At 54.6% G+C, this 12286-nt stretch overlaps 1 protein-coding gene across 1 annotated transcript; it reads right to left on the bottom strand.

Annotated features, from left to right (window-relative positions):
• Nucleotides 1-741: 741 nt before the first annotated feature.
• On the bottom strand, nt 742-10481 carry GRHPR (glyoxylate and hydroxypyruvate reductase). The gene is made up of 9 exons (XM_054809005.1): nt 10357-10481; nt 10117-10247; nt 9923-9995; nt 9349-9465; nt 8651-8739; nt 7849-7953; nt 5474-5609; nt 4591-4721; nt 742-1014 (listed from the first exon to the last, which is right to left on the bottom strand). The coding sequence occupies exons 1-9, from the start codon at nt 10419-10421 to the stop codon at nt 893-895; spliced, it is 969 nt and encodes a 322-aa protein (XP_054664980.1). The 5' UTR covers nt 10422-10481; the 3' UTR covers nt 742-892.
• Between the last annotated feature and the right edge of the window lie 1805 nt (nt 10482-12286).

Here is a 12286-nt window from a genome sequence, read left to right as displayed (position 1 = left end):
GTGGGACAGTCACTGCAGAAGAGACAGAACCCCTACAGCCCCTGACATGTGCTCATCCAGGCCTCTCCTGGCAGCTAGAGACTTGGCACCCGCTCAGGTTTTCCTTTGCACTAACGTGTGTTGTTGCACGTCTGGGAAGAAAACAAATAGGGAGAGTCGAGACTGGAACCAGCGGGGCGGCTGCAGAACCTCCCAGCATGAATTCCAGTGTGCAATCCACATCAGAGCCGTGCCCAGAATTAGTTAGATACAAAAGGCAGAGCTGGAGATGCCAGGGGAGCCATGCAAGCCTTTTTTCTTTTCTTTAGACACGTGAAAACCAGAAACACCACACCTTGGCATGGATTCAACAAGGCCTTTTAACGTGTGCTTGGCAGCAGGCTGGCAGCAGCTTCCTTGGCAGCAGTGGGCCTGTGCCCATTGAGCAATTACTTCTTCTTCCTTCCTGGCTGCGAGCTGGGAGCTCAAGTACAAACTGCCTGGCGTCTTGCTGTCTCCCCAGGAACCGGGCTTCAAGCACAGGCACTGCAGCAGCAGCTCCCTTACAGTACAATACATGCTGTCTAGCAAAACACACGACAGTCCCGACAACGCAAGTCGTTCTGAATCAAGGCTGAACGCCACCCATCGCCTGCTGGGTGCAGTGACGATGTGACTGCAGGACCCGCAGCTCCCCACAGCACTGTGTGCTCCGCCATGCGCCTGGGGCACCCAGTTCTCAAACAAAATGAGCAAGACACATTCACTGTTTCTCTTTAATGGCTACGGTGCAGTTCCCTCACTGCAGGCACTGCTGGCACGCTGCTGCAGAGGCACAGGACTGGTCTGCGAGGCTTCTCCAGGGGAAGGTAAGGCCATGTTCTGCCGCCATGCAGGAGCAGGGCTCTGGCCATCACAGCAGCAGCTCGTGGGGCATGGGCTCCCCTCGCAGCCCGGCCAGCAGGTTATCAGCTGCCAGCACCGCCATGGTGTTCCTCGTGGCGTATGTGGCACTCCCGACGTGCGGCAGAATCACTGCAGGGGACAGAGAGGGTTACTTGCTTGCTTCTTACTTTCATTGACCTCTTAGAGCCTCCTTCAGGGGTCTTCCCACTGGGGACAACCCAGGTCCTGACCCAGCTACTGCTCCACCCGGAGGTGACATCAGACATGGAGCACGAAACAACATCATCAGCCACGGAGGACTAGAAAAGACATCTGATAAACAGCTAACTGAGCTATTTTTTAAGTCCTCCAGGCCATAGCTAGTCAGCCAAGAGTGGGTCCTCCTTTCTGCATTTGGCTTGGTACTCACCTTCCCGCACGGACTCAGTAGTAGATGTAAAATACTATCTTTCAGCAGATGAACACGCAGTAAAATTTGCATGCTGTTGCCTGATTGCCACACAGCTTAAGGACATTCTGCTCACCTACAGGCATGAACCAACATATCAGTGCAAGAGCCTGGACTCTCTGAAACATTGTGGTTTACAAACCCCTGGGTGCACTGGAAAGGCACATGAGGAGGCAAATGGCCCCTGCAGAACAGAGCTGGCAGGCTGCAGCACAGTCAGGGCAGGGATTTTTATCCATCTATGTGAAAAGGCTCATTTTATGCAATGCAAAGGAATGAACCAAAGCTGGTAAATTATTGTAACCGTAGTGAAGAGTACTTGCCCAAAGTATGGATAAAAGCCTGCACTGCAGTCTCTCTTTTATAACAGACAGCATCAACTACAGGCAATGCAGAAGCCTAAATATCGACAGGCTGCTGCCCCAGGGACAGAAGGCTCTCCCAAGCCTACGTGAGGCCACGTAGGTCCTTTCTCCCCCAGTCAAGAACCAGCCTGGATTCCTTGTTCACTATGAAAGTAATGTCAACACTTCTTCCACCTCTACTTATGCTGTGTTCCTCCAGCTGCTGAAACTATTTGGCAGCTTTGGGTGAAATCTGTGAATAGTTTTAGAATCATCAAAGCCTCACTTCTGTGAAAATAAATATGTATGTATTTATTTTTGTCTTGCTTGGTGCTGTTCAGAGCTCTAAAATCTCTGAAGTCCTGCAAATACTTCCAGAAAGTCTCTGCTTTTATCATTTCTCACAGTCTACTATGGTAACCAAACAAATAAAAAATAGTTTTTAGCAAAAAGGTAATCAAAGCAACAGCTATGAACTTGTATTTCAGAAATGGACACTGTCATGGGCAGTTCCAAATTTTCATGTTTGTCTCTATGGTTTCTTTTCAGAACAGACTTTTCCTACTCCAAAAACATCCTGCTGCTGCCTGCACAACCACTCAGGTACTTTGCCCATGCAAGTGAAGAAGCACACACCAGATCTCATGCTTGGGGTGCAGCTTGAGCAGTCAAAGGACTCAACCAAGCGAGAGGAAGCTGCTCTGGCCCAGTCTTGCCATCAGCTCTCAGCAGGGCCAGCCACCCTGGCAAAGCCAAGCATTTAGGTAGGAGCAGGCACCCTGCCATTGCACCAGCAGCAAGGTCGCAGACAGTCGCAGACATTTGCTTTCTAACTAGAAAACAGAGCCTTCTCCATGTTGCATCTCTGTCTCTTTTCTGCCTGAGGGATACAAGCAAGCCCTTCTGGCTTGTGTCTGAGTCAGTCCTGCTCAGTAACCGGCCTGACCCACATGGTCCCTGTCTGGAGGAGAGGAAAGCTCCTGGCCCTGCTTTACAGGGGATGGGCCAAGTTTCTTACTGAAGGCCACACAAGGGAAGGCAATGAACATGCCAGGAACTGTCCTTAACTCGTTCCAGGCCACTGGCCAGCCTATGGTGCCTGAGGATGGAGCTGCACTGGTGTGCAGCAAGCCCATGGGAAACAGCCCCCCGCACAGCCCCATCAGTTTACAAGGATCCCAGGAAAACACCGAGGGCTGCTAATGTCCTCCACTAAATCATCATCCTGCCCCACATGGCAGCTCTCAGCAAGCTTTCAGGAAAGCACTGGTAAAACTAACAGTGATCAGCTGCTGCCCCTGCTTGCAGGTGCTCCTGCCTCCACTCCAGCAGCCTGGCAATGCTAAAGCACTAGAGCAGCCGAGCAAGCCCCTTCCTAACCAGTCTTCCTCATCTGATGTAACCTCCTCCAGAGAAGACATGCATTAGTCCTGGGACAAGCATCTTCCTACCTGCCTAATACTTGTTACTATCCAGAAAACAGGCTGCCTGAGCTTATCAGACTCCACTTTCACAGTGAAAGTTGCCTTGGGCTGTCCAGGGGATGCAGCTAGACCATCTGCAAAGAAACCTCTGCTCATCCCATAGCATGAGCACTTGCTAGCCTCTTCAACTTGGGGCTAACTTGCTGACATCCACTGGGGAACAGGGATGTCAGGACACAGACAGCACTTAAATGAACAGTACTTACAGCCACATGTGCTGAACCTGTGCCTGGCCGCCCAGGCTCACAGTTGAGGGGCTAGCTGGTGAGTCTTGCAGCAGCTGCAGCATGAGATTCCCCTAGGCAGACTCAGCACCCAGCTTTTTAACCATATGGGAAGCTTTTCTAGCAGAATATATGCCCAGGAGCTTACATAACACCAGAGCTTGGCAGGGTGATACCTATAAAGTAGAATTTTCCACTTTACAGGGACAGGAATGTGTTTGGATTAGCACTTAGACACTGTTTAATTTAGAGTTAAATGCACTACCTTGCTTTGCTAACGACTATACCGTTGGAGAAGAGCCCAAGGACTGATGAAAAGCATGCTTTGCTAAAGAGTATCCTTGAAAGAGAGCTGAAAAACGGATAAAAAGGAAACATCCTGCCCCAGAAGGCACCGAGAGCTGGGTGATTGCCAGAGTGGCTTGAAGTCAACAAAAATGGGCAGTAACGAGGGGATGGGAAAGGTGGCTGGGGGAGTTCACAACCACCCACCCAACTAAAGGACTGTGCAAATTACACCCCCCACACCCTCAAGGAGCATGCCTGCTAATTTAAATATGCTTGACCAATAGGAGATGATGCAGTAATTAGTAACCAATTAGCATAAATTCAGGTGGGTTTTTCTAATCCTGCTACAAGATCAATATGTGGTAGATTGTGTGTAGTGTGCTAGCATGGTGGAATTACCACCTAACACCCATCTCTGCGCAGACATGAAATAAATACCTCTGCTCTGTGTGTGTATTGGCATATGACACACCAGGTAAACGATCCCACTTTTGGGACAAGGGCATGTGCAAGTATTTGTTTTCTCATTCAGGCACCTGCTGGCAACAGACTCCTCCATGAATTTCACCCCATGCCTTGGCCCATCGAATGGAGATCCATCAGGAAGGTGTTAAATAATACGCTGATCTCAAATGCTTTCTGGAGAACTAAAATACCTCCTATACTTGTTTTACATCACATTGATGTCTTCCCCTCTAGCAGGTCCCTCCATTGTATGGTGGCTACCTAAAGCCTGCTTAAATACGCTTGACCTTCCTGTCCTTCCACGTTTTAGTGCCTGTTCGCACTGGCAGGCTAACAGGGATGGGAAATCCTTGTCACAGCAGCTAGCGGGTCCCCAGCTGCAGGCACGCAAGGCTCCCAAAGTGCAGGTTGCTGGAGCACAGTGGGGTCTGGCTGCACAGCCAGCCACTTACCACAGTTCTTGAGGGAGAGCAGGGGGTGGTCAGTGGGCAGCGGCTCTGGTGTTGTGACGTCCAGGCCCGCCGCTGCGATCTGGCCATGGGCCAGCGCGTCATACAGGTCCTCCTGGTTCACCACAGCACCCCTGGCAAACAGAAAGGTAGCGGCCCATGCTGCTGCTGAAGTGTCCCATGGGCTCCCAGGGGCACAGAGCCAGGGCACAGGTCCCAGGGCTGCTGGAGTGGATGTCAGACTGTCTCTGGATGCACCTGACCCTCCCAGCGCAATGAGCTTCTCCTGCTCCAGGCTGCCCACCAGTGGGGAGAACAGCTGGGTGCCCGAGCACAGGATGACCCCGGGGCAGCCATGGAAGGAGGCGCAGGCTGCCCGAGGCATCCTGGGCGGCTGGACAGACACTGCATGCCGGGCCGCATGGGTTCTGCCCGGCCACCGTGCTCTGCAAGAAGGGAGTGGGAATGGGAGACTACTGCTGGACTCAGCCAAGGAGCCCTGTCGCAGCCACCTCTGTTCCACAAGCAAGGCTTCTGGCAGTCACAGCCCTCCCCTGGGCACTCCCTCAGCCTCACCTTCCCATTGCCCAGTGGTCACCCGTCTGTCCACCCCCAGGGTGGGACACGAGGCCCTGGGGAGAAGACAGAGGCTGTAGCCCCCTGAATAACTTATCGTGCCTTTAAAGGCTTGATCCCAAGAGACCTTGGGCTGGAGGGAGCTGGCCACATGCTCGACAAATGGTCTTGGCAGGCGCAGCTGTGAAGGCTGTCTGGACTCCCAGTGGAAGCACATCTCAGATGCACATCTACCAGGTCCCCCCCTTCAAACACTGCTGTCGGTAGGGTGACAGTCACTCCCCTGTGCAGAAGATTGGGTTGCAATTACCTGCTCGTGTTGACGAACACAGACGTTGTCTTCATTCTGCTGAAGAAGTCTTTGTTGCACATTCCCTGCGTGGCCGGAGTCAGAGCACACGTCACCACAACAAAGTCTGACTCTTCGGCCAGCCTCGTGAGTGGGACTGAGTGGAGAAACACAGGTGACAGGTCTGCTCAGGAATCTCACCTTCATGCCTCAGCAACTCTCTCATCCATAAGGTTCGCCAGCAAGTGCTGCTCTGGAGATACCTGGCCGGCCCTTCTCCACAGACAGGGAGACACACGGACCAGCAAACACCCACCAGAAACCACGCACATTCCTACAGATACTACTGCAGTGTTTTGTTTCGCTTTTGAATTAAAATCAAGCCAAAGGAGAATCTAGTGATGCTTCAGCCATCTGGCCCAAAGAAGGCTCTGGTATGTATTTCATGTTTAGACAGCAAAATATGGCAGCAACAGTTTATACCACCATTAAATCTCTCTATACGGTACCTACAGATAAGGACTTATGCCACTTTCACTCCCGCAGGTGAGAGGAAAGTGCAAGGAGCGGGACAAGTTCTGCCAATGACTTTGTGCAAAAAAGTACAAACTGGCAATGTGCTGGCTTCCGAGTGAAAAATTATCACTTGATCCCAGTCTCGGGACTCTAACAGGGCCACAGAAAAGTCCCGTTCAGCAGCTAAAAGACATTCCCAGGCTTTGCTGGACTGTGACATTCATTTTAAAGCAGGATGTTAAAATCAATGTTTGTTTCCAGCAACCAACATCTGCTCTCCGCCTAAGCCTACCCCAGGGGTGACTACCACTTTCCCCTCCCTGTCCCTTACGTTGCACTTCCTTATGGGAATGAAACTAACTGGGAATCACAAACAGATGGACACAGGGGGAAGATGAAAGGCAAAAGCAGCAGAAACAGCACAGTCCACAGTTATGATGGGCAGCCAGTTAGGGCCCAGGTGTGTCCAGCCTCGTGGCTGGAATCACCTGGCTCAAAGGAAGCAGGTTTCCCTCCCTGCCATCTACCACCACCCCATGGGAAGTGTTTGGGATTCTGTGTTGGGTTTTGTGTGGCAAGGTTTTGGTAGCGGGGGGGCTACAGGGGTGGCTTCTGTGAGAAGCTGCTAGAAGCTCCCCCTGTGTCTGACAGAGCCAATGCCAGCCGGCTCCAAGACGGACCCGCCGCTGGCCAAGGCCAAGCCAATCAGCGCCTCTGTGATAACATAGTTAAGAAGGAAAACAAAACAGTTAAAAAGAAAAGCTTTTGCAGCCGGAGAGAGGAGTGAGAAGATGTAAGAAACTCTGCAGACACCAAGGTCAGTGCAGATGGAGGGGGAGGAGGAGCTCCAGGCGCCGGAGCAGAGATCCCCCTGCAGCCCGTGGTGAAGGCCATGGTGAAGCAGGCTGTCCCCCTGCAGCCCATGGAGGAAGGATGAGGGGGTGTAGAGATTCCACCTGCAGCCCATGGAGGAAGGATGAGGGGGTGTAGAGATTCCACCTGCAGCCCGTGGAGGACCCCACGCCGGAGCAGGTGGAGGCACCTGAAGGAGGCTGTGGCCCGTGGGAAGCCCACGCTGGAGCAAGTTCCTGGCAGGACCTGTGCACCCGTGGAGAGAGGAGCCCACGCCAGGGCAGGTTTGCTGGCAGGACTTGTGACCTCGTGGGGGATCCCACGCTGGAGCAGTTTGCTCCTGAAGGTCTGCACCCTGTGGAAGAGACCACGCTGGAGCAGTTGGTGAAGGACTGTAGCCCATGGGAGAGAGACTCCATGCTGGAGCAGGGGAAGGATGAGAGGAGTCCTTCCCCTGAGGATGAAGAAGCGGCAGAGACAATGTGTGATGAACTGACCGTAACCCCCACTCCCCGTCCCCCCTGTGCTGCTGAGGGGGGGCAGAGGTTGAAGCCGGGAGTGAAGTTGAGCCTGGGAAGATGGGAGGGGTGGGGGGAAGTGTTTTAAGAGTTGATTTCATTTCTCATTCCTCTACTCTGTTTTGCTTAGTGATAAATTAGATGAATTCCCTCTCTAAGTTCAGTCTGTTTTGCTCGTGATGGTAACTAGTGCGTGATCTCTCCCTGTCCTTATCTCGACCCAAGCCTTTTGTTAGACTTCTCCTCCCCGTCCCACTGGGGGAGGGGTGAGTGAGTGGCCGTGTGGCACCCAGCTACCGGCTGGGCCTAAACCACGACAGATTCACCACTCCCTCCTTTGGTCCCCCACAGCAGTTCATGCCAGCTGCCCAGAATCTCCAGCTTCCACTGTCCCTCCTGCTGGCCCACCCCACAGGGTGACACCTCCCTGGAGCCACCCCAGCCACAGTGCTCCGTGCTGCCCTGCGGTGGGTGACCGGCCGCGGACCCTGCTCCTGGTAACTTCCTTACCGAACTCGGCTTCAAACTCTGCAGCACTCTCTGGTTTCGGGCAACTGCCAGTGTACAAAAACTTCTTGACCCCAAATGGCTTTAGGCGGCGGGCAACTGCCTGTCCTGGGTGCGAGAGAAAAGACTGTCCAGCTGCTGTGCCAACGCCTGCACAAGGTGCGCCACACAGAGATTAACATGGGGCCGCGGGGGTCCCTCAGGCCTCTCCAGGCAGTCTGTCTTTCAGCAAGCTTGCCCTTAGTGTGGCTGACAGCATGGCAGCCAGCAGAACACATCGCTTGCTAAAGGGCTGTTGTGGTGGAATTGCTCCTGCCAGGCTGTTTCCAAGCCTGGAGCACTGCAGGCATGGGGTGGGAGGTGGATGTCTTCTGCTGCTCCTCATGTGAGCAGGAATGAACTCCCAGCCACAGTGAAACTGGAAAGGGAGCTGCGGAACATTAAATATGAAGCTACACTAGGGAGCAAACCGAAAAGGAAAGAAATAGCCATCTGCTGGCAAAGTCCACAACTGAACATATGACAAGCATGTCATCTTGGACTTTGTCAGTGCATTTGTTTAACTGAAAATCAAGAGGACGATGTCCAGTTTGCTGTAGCATTCATATGTAGTGGATGTGTTTGAATACTTTAAAGTTTAGGCCTGATGAGCCAAGATCACTGTTCAGAGAGGGTCCACCCAGCTCTCCTTGTTGTTCTCATTGATTTTAAGAGGTGACCACTGGGGACACCACCTTGGCTGAACCTCCAAAATCATCCTGCCATAACGGGAGACACACAAATCTTGCGTCTGACCTGCACTTACCTATTCTCCCCAGACCTATGATGCCCACCGTACTATCGGACAGACCATAGCCACACATCCACAAGGGCTTCCATGTTGTCCAGCCACCACTAGCAGAGAAAGCAAGATAGATGTCAGACAGCAGCAGGGGAGAGCCTGCTCATAGCCCAGTCCAGCATTTGGGCAAGTACGGTAAAGTACAATGCTGCAGGTGGCCAGCCTCTCTGGCACAGACAGATGATCTTACAGCCGGCCTCTCCAAGATTCCTGCTTCAAGTGACCTCAGTGGTCTCCTGCAGGAATCTGCTTGGACCTTGGGTTTGCAGCAGCAGCCTTGGGACTGATTTAATTTATGCACCATTAATCACAGCCCTGGAACAACTGCCAGTCAGTGAGCTCTGGCCGGACCTTGCATGCACACCCTCCTCGAGGGGTCTGCGGTGGCCTTGGGTGCCCTCTCCCGCAGGCCCTCTACCTAGCATACAGAGGAGAGTTCTGCCCCTCTCACCACCCCTGAGCAGCACGTCTCCAAAGAGTCACAGAACTGCAGGGGACTCCACCTTGGCCTGCAAGATGTTCAGTGCAAGCCGGGTGAAACTCTGGCTTCAGCGCCATTTCATCTGTACAGTGTGGCACACTTCCTCTGGCAGCTCTCACCCCAGGGGCTTGCTGGGCTCAGAAGCCAGCCCTTGCTCCAGCTGGCAGCTGCCAATACTCACTTCTTCACTTGCTCCACTGCCTCCGGCAGCCGGCGGCACACAGCCAGAAGCAAAGCTACAGAGAGTTCTGCGGTAGCGTCAGTCAGGACGTCGGGGGTGTACCCCACACGGATCCCTCTGCAAGGCAAGCACAGGTCTCTGGGGCAACACTGCCAGCTTTGCAGTGATACCTCAAAATCTCTAGGCAAGTTGCTCATGCTACACCTCTTCTAGGTATCTGCAGTACCACAGGCAAGAGAACATCCCTTTCCACTCCTCAGCTCTTCCTCCAAAGCCTCTTCTGAACCGCAGCTGGGGGTGAGGTTACCCTAGCCTTACCCTAGCATCTGAAGGCTCCTCCAACCCCAGCTGGGTTGGGGGTGACCCCAGCTGTACCCTAGCAAGAGGGAGGTGCAGGTCGTAAACCCATTCCAGCCCCACGCTCCACCAAAGCCCACCCCGCCAGGCCTGCGCCAAAGCGACCTGCAGCTCTGCCGCATCAAGAGCAGGATGAGCTCTGAGCTTCGCCCTCCTTCCCTGCTGCCTCCCCAGGCTGGGCCCCGTCCCTCACTGGGCCACGGCAGGCGAAGGTTACCGCTTCTTAATTTCATCTAGGGCGAGATGGTCAAACCCCACGGACATCGTGCTGATGACTTTCAGGCCGGGCCCTGCAAGACACCACCAGCGCGGCTGCCTAGTGTCGTCCCGGCAGCGGGGCCGGGCCGGGCCGGGCCCGGGAGGGGAGCGGGAGGGGAGCGGGAGGGGAACGGGGCCGCAGCCCGCACCCACCGGCGGCCTCCAGCACCTCGCGGTCGATGCGGTCGGAGAGGAGGCAGAGCAGCCCGCGCTTCCCCGCCACGCCCGCCAGCAGCTCGGCCCGCGGCACCGGCTCCTCCGAGTCCCACTGCTGGACGCGGCACCTGCGGCGGCAGCGCGGCCCGTCACCGCGCCGCCGGGACCGAGACCGGGGCCGGACCCGACCCGACTCGACCCAGCCCCGGCCCCGGCCCACCTCCGCCCCGCGCTCACCCGCCGGCCTGCGACAGGACCCGCAGCCCCTCGGCCGGGATCCGCCGCGTCACGAACACCGCCATGGCCGCGCCGCCGACCCGACTCGCACCCACCGCCGCAGCGACCCCGGGCGGCCGCTCCGCTCCGCTCCGCCCCGGCCCGGCCCGGCCCGGCCCGCCCCGCCGCCGGGCAGCGCCGGTGCACTGCGAGCGGCAGACGGGGAATGCGCGCCGGGAGCGCCTCTGCAGTGCACCGTGCAGTGCGTGCATGGAGCAGCTCCGCGGTGCACACGTGCAGTCACACCTACGGTGCACGTGTGGAGAGAGGACACAAGGCCTGGCTGCTAACCCACCATGGAGATCTTACAGCCTCTCTGCAGCTCCTCCCTCCTACGAACGTCACCTTTTCTTCTCTGTGCATTCAGGTGTGCATTCAGGCTGCGGGTGGGCCAGCCGCTTGTCCTGAGAACAGATGGTAAATGATTATACAGTTTCAGGTGCGGGTTTCCCCTTGCAGAGGGCTTTGCCGTGACCACAGAGAACAGCAGCCTGTCTTTGCCCTGGGAACCAGCTGGTTTGGAGGCCTGGGTGGGAGCTGGCACTCTGTCCATGCCACCGCCTCAGAGGAACCCTTCCTGCAGTGCGGCTGCTCCTGGCAGCACCCGTCGTGCTGCTGTCAGTGCTTGCACGGGTGGCAGGACCCCAGAGACAGGAGGAGCCAGCAACATCTCTGCCACATGCCGAGTCCTGCAGGGGCTGCTGGTGGGTCTCCCTCAAAGAAGCTGTTGTGCATTGCAGCCTGCCACCCCCTGCCTTGCACAGGACAGAGGTCCCCAAGCCCTAGTGCTGGCCGCAGGAGGGGAAGGCTCATGGCCTTTCGAGCTGCTGGATCAGCACCCTGGGGAAGCAAGGGTCTGTGGGTGACTGGAGGTGGGCGTGCTGCGGGGTGGGAGCAGCAGCCTGGCTGGCACGCTGGTGGGGAACATTTAAGGATGGGAGAGGGGAGGGGTGGATTGTATCATGGAGCAGGAGATTGGACCTTTTGACAGGCCTTTTTGAGATTAGTAACTCCACTGGACTCGGTGTGGAGAATAAATCCCAAGAAATGGAGTACTGGTGGATGGCAGAGGAGACCTACCTGCTGTGTTACAGCTTGCAGACATCTGCATTCAGAGCACACCTGCTGCTGATCTGCCTGCCTGCCCTGTTCCTGGGAGCTGGCACGGGACTGAATTACAAGAATCCTGCAGGGCTTTTAAAATATTTTTTTAAACCTAAGATGATGTTTTAATAAAATCTGGCTGGATTCTTACAGATGGTAGTGTGCTTGTGGCTCACAAGATCAGACGAGGTAAATGGAAGGACAGACAGAACAAACCATTTGGGTGCATCCCTCTGTCAGTCATTCACACGTGTGTGGGGGTGCACGTGCACACGCATGCATACAGGTACACATGCCAATGTGGATGCCCAAGCAGCCCATGGTTCCAGGGGGCATCCTAGTGTGAATGAGGTATACATGCATACACACATATATATGTGTATATATATGCATACATTTATTTGGATTCCTTTTGACATTTTTCCAAATTCCTTGCTATGTGAGGGTGTTATCTGTGAGCCCTGGTGCCTTCTCCAGAACTGGTGGAGGGGCTGCTACCAAATATTGAAACCATGACACTGAACTGTCGGTGATAATTTCATACCTTTGTACAAGAAGTACCACTGTAATGCTATAATGTGTAATGCTATATAATATCATCACCAATCAGCCAAGGGCCTGGTAATCTAAGTAAGCAAGGTGGGGTGGGAACTTCCACCAGCTTTTAGATGTGCTTTTGTGCTGATGTCATTAAAGTTGGGTTGATGATGACCTATGCCACTTTTGCTGTGAGATGGTGGGTTTCTAGACCGACGTACAAGGTGACGGGTCCTCCCACATTCTGTTT

This window comes from Grus americana, chromosome Z (assembly GCF_028858705.1).
Source record: "Grus americana isolate bGruAme1 chromosome Z, bGruAme1.mat, whole genome shotgun sequence".
NCBI lineage: Eukaryota > Metazoa > Chordata > Aves > Gruiformes > Gruidae > Grus > Grus americana.
The sequence above is the reverse complement of the archived record's forward strand: the minus strand, read 5'-3'. Positions and strand labels throughout refer to the sequence as shown.